The sequence below is a fragment of the Pelodiscus sinensis genome, chromosome 1, assembly GCF_052426305.1.
Source record: "Pelodiscus sinensis isolate ZL-2025 chromosome 1, ASM5242630v1, whole genome shotgun sequence".
NCBI lineage: Eukaryota > Metazoa > Chordata > Testudines > Trionychidae > Pelodiscus > Pelodiscus sinensis.
The window spans coordinates 254,589,571-254,609,410 of NC_143052.1; the positions used below are offsets into that span (position 1 = coordinate 254,589,571).

Consider the following 19,840-nt stretch of genomic DNA (forward strand, 5'->3'; position numbering starts at 1 on the left):
GAGGGGAGCTGCTTTTTAACTGGCTCCCTTCACAGAACAGTCCCTGCCCGGCACCCCTCGCTGCTGCCTCTGAAAGTAAGTGTGCTCCAGCTCCCCAGGAGTGGGGCTGGAGCACACTGGCTGCCAGCCCCACCACTGGAGACTAGAGAATATTCGACTAACTGATAACAATTCATGCGGTTAATCAAATATTCAAATAGCCGATATTTAACGTCTCTACCCTGAATTAACATTAATACACCAGAAAAGTTGTGTGTGGATCTGGTCTGAGGATGAATTCCTATCTTTGTTAACCCCCTTACAGGCATGAAGTGTTCAGTATGCAGAGGAAACACTCCATCTAAATAACACAGGACGCATTTGTCAGGCTTAAGGGTGGCCAGACAAAGAAAATGCACCCCTCTTTAATCTGCAAAGCAGAACTCTCTCCCTGGGAGGATGAAGGGCACTGCTGAAATGTCATAGGAATAACAGAGACAGAATTAGCGGGCTTGTCTGGTGCACAGGTGGATTGTGGGTGCAATGGACACTGTTCGTTTCTTTTAACCATAACTTCAATAGCAACTTTGCATCAGTTTGTAAGTAAAATTTAGGCTTTTATTCCACAGCTTTCCCAGATATTACTCTCACTGACCAGGGGGGTCTAGCAATCACAAAGCATCAGTTTGCAACAACAAAGACAAGATTTTGGATTACAATAAGGACAATGTGATTTTAATGGGGGAGAAGAATAACGACAGGAGACAGAAAGGGGAAAATAGGTCTTACCTGAACCTAAATGATGAACCTCTAGTAAAAAGAATAGGTTTAGGCTTTGGTTTGGGCTCCTCAAAGAGTCTGAAAAAGGCATGGTGTTCTACACAGATCTTCCAGAAAGACTTGCAAAAATCCCGACTCGCCATCAGGAATTCCAAGGTGTCCTGGAATGAACTCTAAAATATATAACAGCAACAACAACACATGTGACAAATGAGAAAGCAACGCATTGGGCATATACAGTAATGCTATGCTGTAAATTCTTTCTATAGACTCCCCGGTCTCCTTGCCTAAGGAACCCTCCCCCATTCATCCTAAGAACCTCCTACATACTCTTTGCAGGACTAACAAAGAGCAATTCCACACAATTTACCCCATTGCCTCATGCAACAGACCTAAGACAAGGCTCCTCAAATTATTGTAAGAATGCAGTACATTAAATCAGAATAGCCTGTGTTTTTTCTTCATTCTAGTTTATATCTCCACTCACTGACACTTTACCATCCTGTATGGCATCCAGCCAGGAAAGAACAAACAAACTTTACTGAATGGCAGCAGCCTACCTATTTCTTTGAAGCCCAGTTTTTGATAAGACAAACTGCAGTAGCTTTTCTGAACTGTCATTTTAAAATAAATGTTTTTGGGAAGCCCTTGAAGTAGTTTAACACATCCTTTCCCTTTCCTGAGAAGCATTTATTCATTTCTGCTCCCCTATTCCTGCTTTAAATCCTTTCATTTGTGCCCTATTAGAATACCAGCAGTAGGATAGATCTGAGAACTAAGAGAGTCCATCTGTAATAAATATAGCTTGCGAATGGGGAGCTGCTGACTGTTCACTCTCAGGACCAAGGCAAAACACTCCATCTTAGGAAACTGAAGATCACAATTGCATATCACAGCAGAGATGCGTAGTGTCATGGTTAAACATCACTATCTCATCCATTCGATGTTAATTATTTAGTGTGTGTACTACGCAAAGTTCACGAGCTTTAACAGGAAGTTTCATCTAATCAGCATGACATTGAGACAAATATTTTAAAACATGGAGTGACAACCATGAAAATACTTGATATCTCATGGATATTCAGTGCTTGGCTTCTCTGCTAAGTCTACCCAAGGTTAAGTCAATATTAAGATGGACATGAGAGAAAATGTTATCTAAGCAGTAGGCTCACAGGTAAGTGTAAATGAGCAATTAAAAAAAATCCCATTGATTACAAGCCAGGCAACGCCAACACCTTCTTCATCTAGGAATTTACCAGACTTCCTTGCCTCAAATTTCTTTGAAGCATATCAAGGACTTACATTCACATCAGGTCGTAGCTTGATAAGAAAACGCTTCCGCTTGAAGCTCAGCTTTCGAACCTTAGCCCAGTTGAAGGCATTGATCTTGGTGTGACCCTAACAATGGAAAACCAAGTGAAGTGATGTTACCGATGCCTAAGGGAAGAGTTTAAGCATTCCAAACATGTAACTATAAGGTAAATTTGGCAGCTACCAATAATACTTTTGCATAATCACTGGTTAAAATTTATTTACTTGAAATGGTGCTATTACTGATTGTTTAGGCTTCAATCCTATACAAATTTACACACATTCCCAACTTAGAAACATAAGTAATTCCACTGAACTCAAGTACTTAATGTTAAGAAGTGAGTAAATTATTAGAGGATCAGATGCCTTATACTGCAGTAATGACTACAGACCACAATGAGGATCAATGTTGTAGTCTAACCCAGCCTGCTTAGCTTGCACTTTTATTAACTGTTTGACTGTATGAGTTATCAAAGAATCTTAAATTGCTGCATTCCTTACACATTGCAAGAACTTTTTTTTTAAACTGATCATAATATTAGCATCACTGAAAAGTTCTCCTCTTTCTGGAAAAAATGCAGAAGTGGTGTAATGGTGGTATTAATCTTTAACATATATAGGGATAGAAGTAAAAGGAAATAATATAAATTATTTAACACTGTTGATCTGATGAGCCAGAAAATGCCTTTTAACAGTGCTCAGGAGCCATGAGTAATGCTATGAAAGGCTTTGTGTACATTTAGAGATTGCACCATTTGAGCAGAACAATGTTTTCTAATTAACCTATGCTAACATTAGAGGAATATTTAACACACCTGAAGCATTTCAGCTTAAAAATAAAAGCTTCATTATTGATATCCTTATATACCTGCTTTGGAATATCTCATGGTTATAAAAGCAGCTGCTTCTATTGGATTCCTATAATGTATAGAACCATGGTTTTTTGGAATTCCCACATCAAATAAATATACAAGCACTGACACTGCGATGATGTTTGTTAGATCAGACTGTCCTCTAAGAAAGTTATATTAATGTCATAACCATCTCTGCTAAGAAATGCAACAGCATAGCAGACGGTTTCTAAAAAAAACAACCTAGTAAAAATAAACATTTGCAATCAGCATTTATGTGATTTGTGAATTAACTTTTATTTTTCTTTTAAACATTTTAAAAAATCATTTCAGTTTATTTTGCTCACCTACAACATCAATAAAGGAGAAATTCAGAGCTAGTCCAACAAAGGAAACTACCCATATGAATGCTTGTGCCAAGGAATCAGGTGGACTACAGTGAGTCTGGGTTGACTGTAATGGGTAAACGTCTGCACAGAAAGATTCTTTTGCATCTCTCTTGAAATAAGGGATAAGGGATCTTTTTGAAAAGGCTTTATTTTTCGAAAGATCAGCGTCTAGACTGGCGCTTTTCTCCGACAAAGCTCCGTGCCGAAAAAAAGTGGCAGCCATTTTTATGCTAATGAAGCGCAGGAGATTTAAATCCCCGCTTCATTAGCAATTGCGATACATCTAATTTACATCCCTTTTCTGAAAAAGGGATGTAGTCTAGACGTAGCCTTAAAGATTAAACCCATGATCAGAACAGCTCTAACCTGAAATACTAGAATGCCTGTGTTGGCAACTGCCAGGTTGATCTTCGTCCCTTCCCTGTCCTTCGCTGGATGCAACCGGATTCCATACATCTCCAAACGACGGGCAATCTCTAGTAGCTGGAAATCTGATTCTGCTGGTGTCTGTCCACTTGAGAAACAAAAATTTTTAAAAAAAGGCAAGAGATTTGAATTCTCCATATTTATTACATTGGGATCAAATTATTTCTATAAGGAGCAAAAAGCGATTTCATCATGGAAACTGATTCCTATTCACTAGACAGTATGCATATGGCAATATCTCTAGCAGCTAAGACAAGAGCTCTGCCCTCAAAGACCAAGATTTTTAAGAGCAAACAGTGATTTGCTCAGTTTTTGTGGCCCAACTTGAGACTCTTCAAAGAAGCCTGATTTTTTTTAAAAGTGCTAAGCCTCCATTTTCTGAAAATCAGGCCCATTTATGGTATCTCTGGTTAGACACTCAAAAACTGAGATACCCAAAATCAGAGTCACTTATAAATGTAATGACTACCTCAAACAGAGCCCATGTCTTCACGAGGATCTACTTACCTCTGTTTCTATACTGATATACCATGTCAACAATGCATTCCTAGCACTCTTCCTGAGTAAAACAAGCTATACTAGTAAAAGCAGCACTTTGCTGGAATTGCTGTCTCTACACTAGAGACGTCTGCTGGCAAAGGTATGTCAGTCAACTAATCACACCCTTAACTGACAAAGGTATGATGGTGGAATTCCATACCATAGAGCCAGAATTTTAGAAAGCCTCCTTTAGATGCAGAAATAAAATGGACTATGACCACTCTTCACCTAAAATACAATTAAGCAAGGAAGCAGAGATCTGAGCATCAGCGTTTTAGCAATTACAACACTGCTATATTCTCTAAAATAAAAGAATATATTACTATTAAAATGTTTTAATTTTAATCACATGTTCCTTGTGGATGAACTAAGAGGTTCCCTGCCACAGGCATATCAACTTTAAAGCACGAACACAGATGCTTTTTCAATGAAAAATTATAATATTGTGGGATGACCCAAAAACAATTGTGCATGCAAAGCACATTTATTGCGTGTATCTTTAACCATGAAGTCTAACAGAATTTTATATACATTATTCCAATGGAAGAGAAAATTATGTGGCTTAATGGACTCATCAAAATGAAAAGATTTTATGAATGTTGCCTGCTCTATAACAGGTTAAGATAAAGGGAATGCGCACATAAATAAGATGAAAGATATCGAGGGCAGTAAAGGTATATTTTCAGCTTCACAAATGTTAAATTCTTCATATTAAAAATCATACTGTCCTGATTAACATAATTGCTGCTACAGAAGCCAAAACCAATAAACCCTAAACTTTACTTAGTTCAAAATACAATGGCTTGACTCCCAAATCTTTCTTAGAAGCAGAAACATCCAGGACTCTGCTCCTAACTGATCCTCTGTCTCTTAACTCTCTTCTAAGACCCATCTCTTCTCCACTATCTATTCAGAGAACCTCTCACACTCTCCCAGGCTCACGAACTTCCCCCAAAATTTGTCTTTTGAGTCCTTTGTCACCTATCTATGGCAGTGAAAGAAATACTGAATGACCTTAACTTAAATGAGACTTCTGGCACAAATACCCACAGGACCACTAGCATCATTTACAATTGTATTTGCATGCACAAAATTGACAATGGAACCTTTGTGACACAGGCTGACTAAAATAATTGAATGCTAGAAAGAAAATCAAAATCAACTGATGTTCCTTAAACATCTTGTACATTGATCTCAGAGGGCAAAAAGTAAACCTAATGCATACGCCTTTATAGCTAACGCTCAATCTGAAAATTATATTGAAGGAAAGTTAAAAAAAAATGGAACTTACATATGATTGCGGTGAAATTCCATGATTTTGTCTTCTAGTGTTTCTTGTTGAGGTATATATTTGTTCTTTGCTAAGTGTTCACGGTCTATGGTTTCATCAAAATCCCCAGTCTCAGCTAGAGAGATACAGAAAAATCAAAACCCTGTATTTAATATATATTATTCAGATAACGCAAAAGACAGAGTAATTAAAGTATGTTTGTCCAAAACTGAAACATGGTTTCACGACTCATTTTCATTATTATATGTTTCACATATTCCCTATGGGTATGTCTACACAGCAGTCTTATTTCGGAATAACTAATGTTATTCTGAAATAACAGTGCGCATCTACACAGCAAACCATTATTTTGAAATAATTTTGAGACGGAGGACTTATTTTACTCTGACTCCTGTAACCTTCATTTTATGAGGAGTAAGGGAAGTCAGAAGAAGAGTGTTCTTCCTTTGACCTCCTGCTGTGTAGACAGCACCAAAAGCCGAATTAAGTTATTTTGACTTAAGCTACCCAATTGACATATCTGAAGTTGCATAGCTTAATTCAACTTAAGTCCTGCTGCATAGATGTACCCTCTTACCTTACAGATAACTGAAACAATGAAAAGTTACCCATGAGTAAAGGTTCTCCCTTAATCCACAACCCAAGAAGTAGATTTTAAAAAATCAGCCTAACAAATGAAATTATTTAAAATGTGTATTGATTTGGCAATGTGATAACGGTTGGTGGAGAGATTTTAATTTGCTGATGAATATTTCACTAGAGCAGATCAGCTTCTGTCAAGCTCATTGTGGACTCAACAGAATGGCTGTGTCTACATTGGCCCCTATTCCGTAATAGGGATGCAAATGTAGCACTTTGGAATAGGCAAATCCGCGGGGGATTTAAATATCCCCCGCGGCATTTGCATTAACATGGCTGCCGCTTTTTTCCGGATGTAGATAAGCCGGAGAAAAGCGCCAGTCTGGACCCGATCCTCCGGAAAATAAGCTCTTTTCCGGAGGACCTCTTATTCCTACTTGTTAATGAAAACTTGTTACTGTGTTAATGCAAATGCCGCGGGGGATATTTAAATCCCCCGCGGATTTGCCTATTCCAAAGTGCTACATTTGCATCCCTATTACGGAATAGGGGCAATGTAGACACAGCCAATAACTTTCCTCTAGAACAACAAATGTACGTTTCTTTCCCTCATCTCCACCCCCGAAGTGTTATGCAATGATACCGTATGGCAAAATTAATATTTTGTTTCTGTCAACAGAGCTTAATAATACTGTAAATCATTTCTAAGATTAAAGTTGCCACCAACTGCTGCAACTGTTGTAATTAGCAATGGATATTTATGGCAACCTAGATATAGTATTCAGATACAATATTTAATAGCATGTTGCCTGCTACTCTACCATACGTTATTTACATATTTCCAAAAACACTGCAATTGGTTTCTTTGTAAAATGATATCCCCTCTGCCTGTTATCATCCCAAAGTACTAGGCACAGTAGTGCAATGAACTGAAGACCCTTACTAATCTTTGTCCACCCCTTTGTGACAGATCAGTAAGACACCCTAATATCCAGGCTATATAGCTTTAGACATTTTTTATACATAACCATAAAGAGGCCAAATTAAAATCCAGGGATCATATGCAGACATTGAATAAATTCTACAACTTTTACATCTGAAAAGAATTAATATACAGATGTGTTAGAAGATCATGCTATCTGTTCTGTCCACTCCTAGCTACTCTACCCCTTGACTACTGCAAGCTTTAAACCTGAGAATCCTACTGTGTAAAAAGTCCACTGTCCCATATCACTAATTCCTCTTTCACTAATACCACACCTAAATTGTGGGTGCTACAGATTAGGGATGTAATAGTGTAGTCGATTAACCGATATGCAAAAGCTTATAGGTTAATTCTATAGATTACACACATTTCCTCCCCTACCCCTCAAATTTTTTAGCAGACTGACCAGCAGCCCGGATCAGTCCTGGCTTGTGCCGGGTCTGGGACCTATCCCTGCTGCAGCTCTATATTTAAAGTGTATTGGGAGCCAGGCAGGCAGGCAGCCCAGCTCAGTTCCAGCTAGTGCCGGATCCAGGAGCTCAGAACCCACCCCCAGACAGGGGCTGCTGCCACCCCACACAACTGCCTCTGCACCAGAGACACGCTGGCAACAGGCAGCAGATCCGCAAGCGGAGCTATTTTTTAAATTGGCTTCTATTGAGAACCAGCTCCCGTCTGGCACCCCATGCTGCTGCCGCCTCTGATACAAAGGGGGCTCCTACTTGATAAGAATTCATGGAGTTAATTGACTATTCAATTAACCAATATTTAAGATCCCTATTGCAGGTGGAACTGAACCGGGGACCTCTGGAGCTTGGTGCATGAGCCTTTACAGCTTTAGCTAAAGGCCAGGTGTCTCTCAGCTAAGCATGTAGAGCACAGTCATCTTTCTATCAGCAAGTGGTCTAAGTGCCACTACATTGAACAGTACACCACACCCAGAAGGTGTGTAGGTTACAATAGCACCACAATGCAGATGCTTACAGCTCCTATAGCAATAGAAGGAATTTTTGCATCACTATAGGCAATCCACTATGTTGATGGAAGTATTCTTTCTGTTGACCTATCTGCATCTACACTAGGGCTTAATGTCAGTGTAACTACCTTGGTCAGCACCAGTTATGTAGTTATGCTGATCAACATTGTAAGTGTAGATCATGGCTCAGATTTCTACTTTGTCCCCAAGGTCAGAAATCTTGAGTCATCCTTGACTTTGAACTTTAGAAAGGTGACTGCCTATCACTATCTTCATGATATCATGACATTTTGTCATGATGGACTCAGGCTCTGCTGAAAGTATTATTCACATGTTACTCATCTTTCATGCAAGTTCTAACACTCTACTTTCTTTAAACTTGAAGAGACCAAAAATATTTCAGGCAGTCTGTTCTCTCCTTGCAGCAATAAAATTTCTGCCACTTTCACTGCATATACTACCCCCAAATCCATTTCAAATCACCCATTAAGCTTCCAAAACTCACAAGGACTTGCACTCTCAAACCTTGTATCCACCTACTTCTCCTTCTCAATCTTCTACTTCTATCTAATGCCAGGTCCACACTATGGCACAATTATAGCTATGTAAAAAATGTAGCTGAAGTCAGCTTACCGTAAGCCAAGTTTTGGCACCATCCTCACAGTGGGAGGTTGATGGGAGAAATGCTCCCGTTGACTTCCTTTACTTCCTTTACTTCTCACAAGGAGTAGGAGTACTGGCATTGACAGGGTCTTTACTAGATCCACTAGATCCACTTTACTAGATCCACTAGATCCATGTGGATCCTCCGGTAAGTGGACACGTGGCCTAAGACCTTTTTCTAGTATTTCTCCACAGATAAGACTACACTTTCTGGAGTCTGCCTTCCCTCTGCACCATTCCCACTTTTATTATTTTATCTTAAAAATTGCCTGTTCATTTTAGACAAAGATTGATTTTAATCATGCCTCACTTTTTTCTTTCCACATTAATGCATGTCTCCATTCTCCCCTTGCTATATTTAGCCTGAAGGAGTACTCCTACCTAAGGATGTTAAGTATCAGGTAATTGACTAATTGAATAGTCGATAAGGCATATTGAAGTGGGCTGTTGCCAGCTGATCATGGACTCTGCACAGTGCTGCCACTTTGAAATGCCACAAGGAGCCTAACCTAACGCTGAGCTCCCGTCGGTGTTTCAAAGTGGCAGCCCTATGTGGAGCCTGGGATCAGCTGGGAAGTCCCAGCTGATCCTGGGCTCCACATAGGGCTGCCGCTTTGAAACACTGTGTTCAGCCCCGGGCTGCAAGCGGCTTTTCAAAGCGGCAGCACTGCGTGGAGCTTGGGGTCTGGCCTAAGGCTTCAAGCAGTGCTGCTGCTTTGAAGTATCCCCTCTTCCCCCCTCCCTTGCTGCCTCTATCTAATAGAGATGGAGCAGATAAAAAAGTCAACTAATCAACTATCTAATAGAGGCAGCAAGGAGGAAAGCAACTAGTTGACTATCCTGTCAACTAGTCCTTCACTTCCCTACCTCTACCATCTCTGTTTCAGCTCTTTTCTTTTTACCTGCTCCATCTTTTTACCTCATGTTTTTCCCTTTCTGCAGGACTACAAGTACCAAAGCATGGGCAGCATCTTCTGTTCACGTACACTTTCTATAGTGTGTTTGAGATATTTATGTAGCAACTTTCCTATGAAATAAACTGTTTTGTAATATACATGTTAATTTTAATATAAACCACTTGCTGCTCTTACAATAGATTAATATATTAAGAACAGGCTGTAATATCAGTGAAGATCCTGCCAGAGATACACTTATGACAAAGGGTCTCCTGGAAACATACACCCATCATGCACAGACCAGTTGTGCAGTGGTGGATGCACACAGCATGATAATATAGCAACATTTTTCACCTCTTGCTTCCCTGCTCTTTCTACTTTTATCACTGCTATCAGCCACTTCTGGTTTTATTTTTATTCAGAAAAATACATCAAATAAATTTTTAGTCAATGAATCAATGTCTGAGACAATGTCTGAGCAATACAGCATGGACACTGATGTGTCTTACTGATCCTTTCACAAAGGGGTACACTCAAATCAGTAAGAGCCTTCAGTATGGAGTAAAGCAGATGAGATCCCATTATAGGAACTGGCAGGGCCAATTCTCACAGAAAAGTACATTTCAGGAGACACAAGATACTTTCAGTAAGAACAATAGTCCTAGGAAGGATTTCTACTACAACAAATTTGGAAAAAGCTGCAGTTACAGTTGGGAGATGAGATAATTATACAGAATTCTGGTCACTTGTAGATGGGAACAGAAAATATTGAACTCTAGTACATTAGAAATAATATGCAAGTATAATATTAAATCTGTTTTAAGGGTTCATAAAAATCAGACTCCTATGTGTTACTTCCAAACAGACAGATCCTGGACTAGGGAAACAGAAATAAAACCCACACTCTCAATCTCTTCCAGTTTAAGAGAACACATCCAATTCTGGAATCTCATTCCCTCACTGACTCTTTCAAAGCACAACTGCCTAATACTATATGGGAACCTACATATTTTTAAAATGCTCAACTTGTCAGAAGTTGAGGTTCCGGCTGGACTATGAGACTTTACAATTAGATTTAGTAAAGTAACATGGTAAGAGGCAAAGGAGAGAAACTGGCACAGCTGAGAAGGTTTTTAATTAAAAACTGTTTAAAAAACTCCATCTTATTCTTGTCCAATAACTATTTAGCTGCAATAGCTACTTAACAATTTGAAATAAAGAGTAAATCTTTGGTACAGATTCAACACCCCATGACCATCAATTTAGGTGCAGAAACTAGTAATCTACATTCTCTCACCACCCTCTCCCCAATATAAGACAACTATCAGTGCAACCAGAGCTGATATTCCTGACATTTCTCAGGTTACAAAAAACATGCAGAAAAGTTGCTTTTAAAAGGAAACAGACATTTTTCAGGTATTCTTCAAATATAATTAAAAAAATCCACAAGCACAATGAAAATTATAATTTTATATAGATAAAATACCAAAAAATCCCATCCAGTTTAATCAACTCCCAAACCTTCATCTGCAGAAAAGTCCTGATCAAATGTTACTTATGACTTTTTCAGTGAAGGAAAAGAATTGGCTTCTTCTGACAATTAAAAGACACTGGTGTGTACACCATACTCTTAGTCTGGCAGGAAAGAGGAACAGTTAAACTAAAGCTCCACCAATTTAAGTTTTTCTTTTGCTCAGCAAATCTTTTTATAATAATGATGATCAGGCTAAAAGAGTAAATAACTTACTCCTGGCCTGGGAGGACAGATCTCCCATTTCGTTCTACTTGCTCTTAGCATGGCTTTAATCTTATGGATCATTCTATCCTACTTAATCCTCTCATTATAGACTGCACAACTTACCTTTCCTTGTTTAAACCTTAACTTTCCAATCAATCCTTTTCTATTTCTGGCGAAGGCTTTAAAATAATTCCCGCTCCATGACACAATCCAGCCTAATGACAGGTCTTTGAAGCAAAGGGGAAGAACAGTAGGGAAGCACACATAGGGAGAAAGAGTCAGTGAACTCAAGTTACTTCACAAGTAATCAACCTCTCTCTGAGAAAAATCTCCCTATGGAAGCTCCGCTTTACTGAACTCCCAAGCAGTGCCCCAAACTGAGAAGGTGATTCCTGAGGAATCCTATATAGCACAAATTGAGCAACTGCCATCCAAAAGACTGCACCAGATCTGGGAGCATATTGTATAATGTCTCGCTGGGAAAAGGTGTGTGGAGATGATCAGATGTCAACTTTACAAACGTCTTTGAGGACATTTTTGAGCAAAGCAATAGAGGTGGAATAGGTCGTTATCTTGGAGAAAGGAAGGACATAAGTTCATAGTAGGATAAAATACCTTCTAATACCCATTTGAGTAGTCTTTGGGCAGAAACAGGGAATCCTTTTATTCTGTCTGAAGGAGAAGATAATTCTTGGAGCAGGTCTGAAGTGTCTAGTTCTTTCTAGGCAGAATGCAGTAACCTCCTGACATCCAAAGTGTATAGACAGACTAGCATCTTATCTAAAGTTGTGCAGTTTAGAAGATAGGTAATTGAGAGTCCTAGTTAATGTGGAACTTGGAGGAGACACGGGAGAAAATGAGATGGGAAAGAGAGTCTTTCAGTCTCAATAAAAATTGGTGTTAAAGTCAATCTGCCATAAGGGCTCAGAAATTCCCTACTCTTCTAGCTGATATAATTGCTCTGTGAAATGAGTTTTTTATGGAAAAGTGCAAGAGAGAGCCCTCTCATTAGTGCATAGAGGATAAGATTAAGGTCCTACACTGTAATAAGTGAACTTGTAGAAAAAAGTTGACTAATGCTTCAATGAATCTAGGGTTTGTCAGATGTGCAAACACACAGTACACATAATAGGTAAGTGGGAGGTTGCAACAAGTAATCCAGATGGACTCAGAAACAAACCCATGATGTTTAAAATTAACAGGCAGTCTGAATTATACGTTAAGTAGGAATCAGAGGGAGACAAACCATGCTGGATGCACCAGAACTGAAGTGGTTTCCATTTATAAAGGACTTTTTTGCAGATAGTTTCCTACCCACACATTCTGCATTTCAAATTCTGCATTTCAGTTTCTATGCCCAAGAACCATCCTGGAGCCAGGCCTTAAGAGATTGTGTGGGGAGACTGAGGTAAATAGTTTTCCCTGATCCTTTAGTGAGCAAGATTGAATCTCTCTTTCCCGGTTACTGGAAACAAAAGTGACAGGTGAGTCAGATCTGGGAACCATACTTGTTCTGGCCAGGATGCCATTATCAGAATGATTTTGATTTCACCCTGTGATATTGATAATGCTCCTGACCAATCATAAACAGCAGAAACTGTTTGTGAGCTGGAAGCACTGCTGTGCGAAAGTATGAATCCTGGAGATTGAGGGTCTGTAACCCATCCTCTGGCGTCTGACACAGAGTATAATTGCTGCTAAGATTACCATCTCGAACGCCTGAGTCTGAATAGATGTGTTCAATATTCTGGGATCCAAGATCAGTCTCCATCCTGCTTTCTTCTTGGGAATGAGGATGTATCTGGAGTAGAATCCTCTCCGTGTTTAGGGAGTAGGTACTGGTTCAACCGCCCCCAGTTCGAGAAAGGATTTCCCTTCCTGTCATAGGAGACCTTGTTGAAATGGCCCCTAAAGAGGGACAGGAAAGGTGAGTGGTGAGGAGGGAGAGAGCTTAAGTGAATGGCGTACTCTGATATACAATGTGATTTATTACACAATGTATGAAATGCAAAAGATGGGTCCCAATAAGGTGGGAAGTAAAGGAATGGAACAATACAAGATCCAGATGGCAGAATGACTGTGGTTCTTGTCAACATATCAAAATGGTGATTTGGTGGAGGCTGGTGGTTAGATAACTACAAAGATGAAGATTGATGGTCTTTTTCTTTGAAACTTTGGCTTTTTCTTATGTGGTTTTACAGTCTTGTTATATATTTGAAACAAGGTGGGGGGAGGGGACACGGCCTTTGGGCCATTTGTGATCTGATGTACCCTCTTTTGGGTGCAGGAATGTAGATTTCTAAGTATGGCAGAGTCATTCTGGAGACTTAAGTAGTTCAAGGATTCATCCATGGTTTTCCTGAAGAGTTTGGGGCTCTCCAAAGGAAAATTCCCCCATGAGTTCCGGATCTCCATTGGGATACCAGAGGAGTAAAACCAGGACATGTGGCACATCAGTATGACTGTTGGCACAGAACAGGATGCTGCGTCCAAAGATTCCGCTCATGCGGTCATGACAGCTAGCTGTCTTTCAGTGATGAACTGCCCCTTTTTGGTCTTGCAGGAGATATTGGTTAAAGTGAATGAATTTATTATAATGTGTGTAGTTGTTTTTATTACTCAGTGTGGACACTGGCTTCCCTGAATCACTGGCAGGCAGAGTGTAACATTTAGGCCAAAAAGGTCCAGCCATTTATGCTCTTCATTCACAGCATCCACCATTAAGGATTTTGGGACAAAATGGATGAATAGGTGTCCTGGGTCTTTGAAGGGCACATAATATTTATTTGTCATTTGCTCTTTTAAAAGTGAGTGGGCCATACTGTTCTCACGGGCTTTAGAAAGGCACCAGCATAGAGCATCGAGTTGGAAGAGAGTCTCAGATTGCTCTGTTAGGAACAGCTTAAGTGTTTTCTCTCAGCTTCTTGGACCTACTCCCAAATTTGATGTGGATCTTGAAACCTTGAAGGGAGGTGTCTCTCCCCAGACAGCAGAGACTGCTGGAATGATCACCACTGAAGGAAAATAGATGATCTACAGGTGTCATGGTGTTCAAAGCTCGGAGCTTGTGGCAAACTCATCAAGAAAAAAAGGAAAAGAAGCCTCCAATGAACAGAGAAGCTCTATGAGTGAGGGACCACAAAAGTGAAGGGAGGAGGGAAACCTTTTCCTCCACAAAAACCACCCGAAAATGGTGAAAATTTAAAAAAAAGCCAACCCTGAAAGATTTTAAAGATGAAAAATTAAGAATAATGCCAGGAAGGAGTAGGGGCAAACTATCCCAAGCTGGTACATGTCCTCTCTACAGCGAGGGAGGGAGAAACTGAGTAATAACCTCACACGGATCAGGTTTCTGACCACTAAAAGATGGTTCTGAGATGCAAAGCTGGGGAGCTGCAGGGATCTAGTTAGTGCCTTTCTCTGTGTGATTTGCAAGTAGTGCAGGGAGCATGTATGCAATCTGCCCAAGCGTGGGGCTTCCTATGGTGTTGTGCTCAGTGATGATAACACACAGAGGGATTTGCTAAGTGTCACTAGCAAAGCATTATATGATACAGCTCAGGCTAGAGAGTTGAGGAGGCACAGCAATACCCCAGGGATCCTGCCATAGGGACATAAACACATCTGAGGTGGATCACCCAGAGGGAAAATGACTTGAAGAACAACTCTCCTTTCATGTTTTATAGCCTCTCAGTCAGAGCTGGCCATAAACTCTGCTTTTTTCATGGCTGAAGTCAGAATGCAGGGACTAACCTCCTCCCAACTAAACACAATTGCTAAGAAAATAAAGAGTTATGTACTTGTTCACCTACTTCTATTACAATTCTGTTGAGACTCAGTCCCTTTTGGAACCATACATGAAAGGTTTTTCTTTTAAAGTTTGCATTGTTTTCCTCTTAGTGTCTAGGCTACAAAAACATTCAGCTTCCAAATGATCACAGGAATATAGAATTTCACTGCAGTTGCTCCTTTTATTTATTTTGTCTCCCACCACAGCTCAGCCACACAGGTCATTGGAGGACAAAGTGAACGGAGAGCTATTGGTTTATTCTTTTTTGATCAAACATTAATAATGGGAAGGAACAGCCCATTAAAGCAGACTATGTCCAACACAGGACAGAAAGATATACCCTTTTTTTTAAAACCAGACTTATACCTCTAAAGTACTTTGAAAATCTTTGTTAACTAAGATGTCCTCTGTATTTGACTGTGTTTGAGTTAATTCAATATGTTGATTTAGCATGGCTGAACATTGCTGGCATAGTCTATATATGCTTCAAAGTCAATTTTCATAACATCATTCTAGATATGGGTTTCATAAATTCTTGAAATAGAAAACATGAATTCCCTTTTAAAGGACAGATTTTATATATAACAGCTTTAACATGCTGATATGAGTGAGTATATGATCTGAACAAACATTCTTATTTCTCATACATCTTTATAAAAACAAGTTAAACGCTATTGATTTTTCCTTCTCCTATCACTCCTATCAGGGCTATGATTTAGTCTGGCATTCTAAACAGATTTATTTACTATACTCTACACAGTACACACATCTCCAAGAATCTTATACTCTACTGACATGCTAAAAAGTTAACTATAAATAATAAAACAAAACAGGAATTCAGCTGAAGAATTTCAACCCATCTGCCACTCTACAAAAACTGCTCCTTGCAGAGTCCAGCAGGCTGTCAAGCACTGCTCTTTGAAAATGCAAGCAAATAACAAACAGATTCAATACCCAGGATATTTCTGAGCATCTGTTCTTTATTTGAAATAACACACACACACACACACACACACACACAGAGACAGAAACACACACACACACACACACACACACACACACAGAGACAGAAACACACACACAAAACATGTAGCCTCTGTACAGGTTTTTATGCTGTTCTATACAATTTATGTTCACAGGCAACTACTGATCAACAGCCTGACACAGCTTCTCCTGACCAGCAACCAATTACCCAGGAAAAAAAGCAGAACTTACACTGTACTATGTGTGAGATTAAGAGTGCAGCACTGGTGTCATTACATGTTAGCCTGCCTTGTGCCAGGTCTTGCTTCACTTGCAATGCAAAGAGATACCTGCAAATACAAAATTTAACAAAATCACTTACAAAGAACTAAGGGAAAAAAGCAGTAAAATACTGATTCACAATCTGGCAATAGGTACCTTTTGCCTGTTGGAATCTATACAAGTGATCTGAATTTCTTGAGTTTTAGAGACTGAATAAAGCATAAAAATAATGCATTAGTTCTTTAAAGTTTTACATAGCAGCTGCTTTTCATAGCCAAGATTATCAAAATGTCTATACGATGTAATGAGCACTGAAACTGAAAGTCTGGTCATCTGAAGAAGTGGGCTGTGCCCACGAAAGCTCATGATACCATCTACATGTTTTGTTAGTCTATAAAGTGCTACCAGACCATTTGTTGTTGTTTTTTGTAATATAGACAAAAGGTGTTAGCCATTATGTACTCAACAAGAGTTTAACAAGCATTCCTACGCATAGGAGCCTATTTTAGCAAGGAAGATGCTGAATAAGGTACAGGCAGTCCCCGGGTTACGTACAAAATACGGATTGTAGGTTGGTTTGTTAAGTTGAATTTGTATGTAAGTCGGACCTGGTACATATTGTAGGGGAAACTCTAGCCAAACATTTCTCCAGAGCTCAGTTTTATTCTCCCAAACCTCACTTCCCTCAGTCCTTTATTCTCAAGACCCTCCTTCCAGCCGACAGCGGGGGGTGTTAGAGCTGCCCAGGGGCATCCGCGGGGCCAATGGACCCAAAGCTGGCGGGGCGGGGTGCCTCCACCACTGTCGCCGCCTCCCGCGGCGCGGGGGGCGCTTCCCCTGCGGTGCTCGGGGCAGCGCCGGCTGAACCGCCTGTCAGGCGGCGCGTCTCGGAACAGGACCAGGTACCTACCCAAAATAAACCCAAGGACAGGGAATAGCAACACAAGTGAGGGATATCTACAGGGTGAAAAACTGCAACGAGCATTTCTCTATTGAGTGTAGCGCTGAGGGCTGCGGATAGACATGGCTCTGGGACACCTTAAATTTCAAGCTGCTGCCTTTAAAGGCAAGCAAGGGCCTCTACGGCTGCTCTTTGTGCAGCTGTGCGGGAGCCCGGCTGGCGGTGCACAGGAAAGAGCCAAGCACACAGCAATCCCCTTCCAACACCCCACCCCACCCCACCCCACCCCCAGAGGCTCCTCCACAGAGCTGTGCAGAAGCGGGGATGGGGGGCACGGACGATCTCCCTTACACACTAAATTATTAGCAGGAAAAGCGCGGAGGAAGGGGGGGAACAGGTAAAATGTCAGCAGGAGCAGAGTTAACCCTTCGCTGCAAGCAGAGGTGCTGGGGCAGCCTTTCGAGGCGAAGCGCCGCAGCTGCCCCCCATTGCCGCCGCCGCAGCCCCGGGGAGAGCGGGGAAGGTGTGGAATGTTCCCCGTGAGCGGCGCGTGCCAGGCTCCCCGGCCAGGGGACTCTACAGCACGGGGCCCCAGTGGCAACAAAAATGTCGGCGGGTAAAAATTTTAACCCGTCGCCTGCCAGCCTTGGTGCGGGGAGTTTTTTAAAGCGGCCCCGGCGGCGCTTCGTATCCCCTTCCCCCGCCCCTCCCCCGCAGCCGGGCTCTGGGGCTGGGGCCAAGCTTGCCCCGTGTGCCCTGACCGGCCGCTGCAGCGCCCGGAGGCCGCAGCCCGGCACAGGGCCAGGTGTTTAACGGCAGAGGCGGATTCCCTTTTAAATCTCCCCGCCTGCCTCCCCCCCCCCTCCCCAGGTCTCCCTCTTACCGGCTCACTCCTCGCCCTCCCTCCGCCTCCTTCCGCGAATGGGACTCCCAGCCCAGTCCCACAATGCACCGGGCACGCCGGGCTCCCTCAGCGCCACCTGAATGGAAATGCCACCGCCGGGGCGCAGCTAGTGCGGGGTGCCTCCCCCACTGTTGCCGCCTCTTGTGGCGTGGGGGGTGCTTCCCCCCAGCAGACCAGGGAGACGCGGAGTGGCTTTTCTCGCCACGGAGAACGCAGGCGGCGGGACCGCGGAGTGTCTTGAGATATACAATGACTCCTTCAAGATGAACTTCAAGAGCTATTTGGGGCTTGATATACAGAGGCAGAGCCACCAGATAAGTTACACTGCATGAGTTACAATCTATTAGTAGGCATCTTAGTTAGGGTTGGCCCTGCTTTGGGCAGGGGGCTGGACTTGACCTCTTGAGGTCTCTTCCAGCCCTACGATTCTATGATTTAAGATCTTTACTTTGCCAAGCAGGTGGTTGCCCTGGGACAGACATTTTGTGCCTGGTTTGCAAGGGTTACCACAGGCAAAGCCAAACCTCACCATTTTATAGAAGTTACTAGAGAGATGAAGGCAGATTTGGGGATACTGAAATAGTTTCCTTTTAATGGTGTGTCTTTGTGAAGGGAGGAATGGATATTCAAGCTGATTTAATTGAATGCTTCGGGAGCCACGGGTTTTGGGGTGTTTTACCAAGGCACTTGGTGAGCCAAGCAATGCTTCTCTGTCCGGATACAAAAAGAGGTAGTCCAGAATAAAACATTTCTGGATTCCCCTTCTCCCCCCACCCTTTGGTTGCAGTTGTCTTTTGGGAAAAGACTAATAAAAAGGGTGTGGTTCACCTTGGAGAAAATAATCTGGGAACATGTAAAGGGATGTGACACAGTCCCCCGGGCTTTATGAAAATTGGCTTATGAATATGCGCAACTTGAAGCTTTAGGCAAAATGCACTGTAAGACACATCATTTAAGTTACAATTTGCTAATATGCATATTCTATGTGAATATGTCTAACTTCTTGTATGTGAAGTTAGAAATATGAAGTGCCAATTTGTTTGTAATTCTAAACGTGCTAATGAGGGCCATTAGTGATACTCCAGAAACATAAAACTCAGTACTCAAACCAGCCATCTGTGAATGGCTTTGTTTTTCCTGTAAGCCAAAATTGTGGTTGGTCCTGCAAAAACTGATGTGGGAAACCATTTTGGATCTTCTTTCCCACTCAAGGGAGAAAAGTTTGAACTGAACCCAAAGAATTAATGGCTTGGGCAAAGGAGATATAAAGGTGGGAAACCAAACAATAGAAGGAATTGCCAGATGCCAGAAGATCCCGGTCTTACCACACAAGATACCTGCTGGAAATATTTAAGACTGAATGGAGGGAAGGATCAGCCCAAGCTAGGAGGCTGCCTAGCTTGTGAAAAAGATTATTAGAACTACTGTTAGGGTAAGAATTTGCATGTAACATATTTCTTAGTGTATCTGGTTTAACTAGCATGTTTTGTTTATTTTGGCTTACTAACTCACTTTCATCTCTCTGTTTTCACATGCAATCGGTTAAATCTGACTTTTTTCTACTTAAGAAAAACCCTTTTGTTTATTATCAAGCCC

The 19,840-nt window shown here is 41.3% G+C and overlaps 1 protein-coding gene across 8 annotated transcripts in view; it reads right to left on the reverse strand.

The window, feature by feature from the left end:
• The window catches only part of FARP1 (FERM, ARH/RhoGEF and pleckstrin domain protein 1), a 311,742-nt gene that overhangs the window by 75,479 nt on the left and 216,423 nt on the right, over positions 1-19,840 (reverse strand). For all 8 annotated transcript variants that reach the window (XM_075918778.2, XM_075918777.2, XM_075918776.2 and 5 more), the window contains exons 6-10: positions 16,410-16,507; positions 5,568-5,682; positions 3,677-3,824; positions 2,062-2,157; positions 769-932 (exon numbers count right to left, since the gene is read on the reverse strand). In XM_075918778.2, coding sequence (XP_075774893.2) covers positions 769-932; positions 2,062-2,157; positions 3,677-3,824; positions 5,568-5,682; positions 16,410-16,507 — 621 coding nt within the window. The remainder of the gene's footprint in view (positions 1-768; positions 933-2,061; positions 2,158-3,676; positions 3,825-5,567; positions 5,683-16,409; positions 16,508-19,840) is intronic.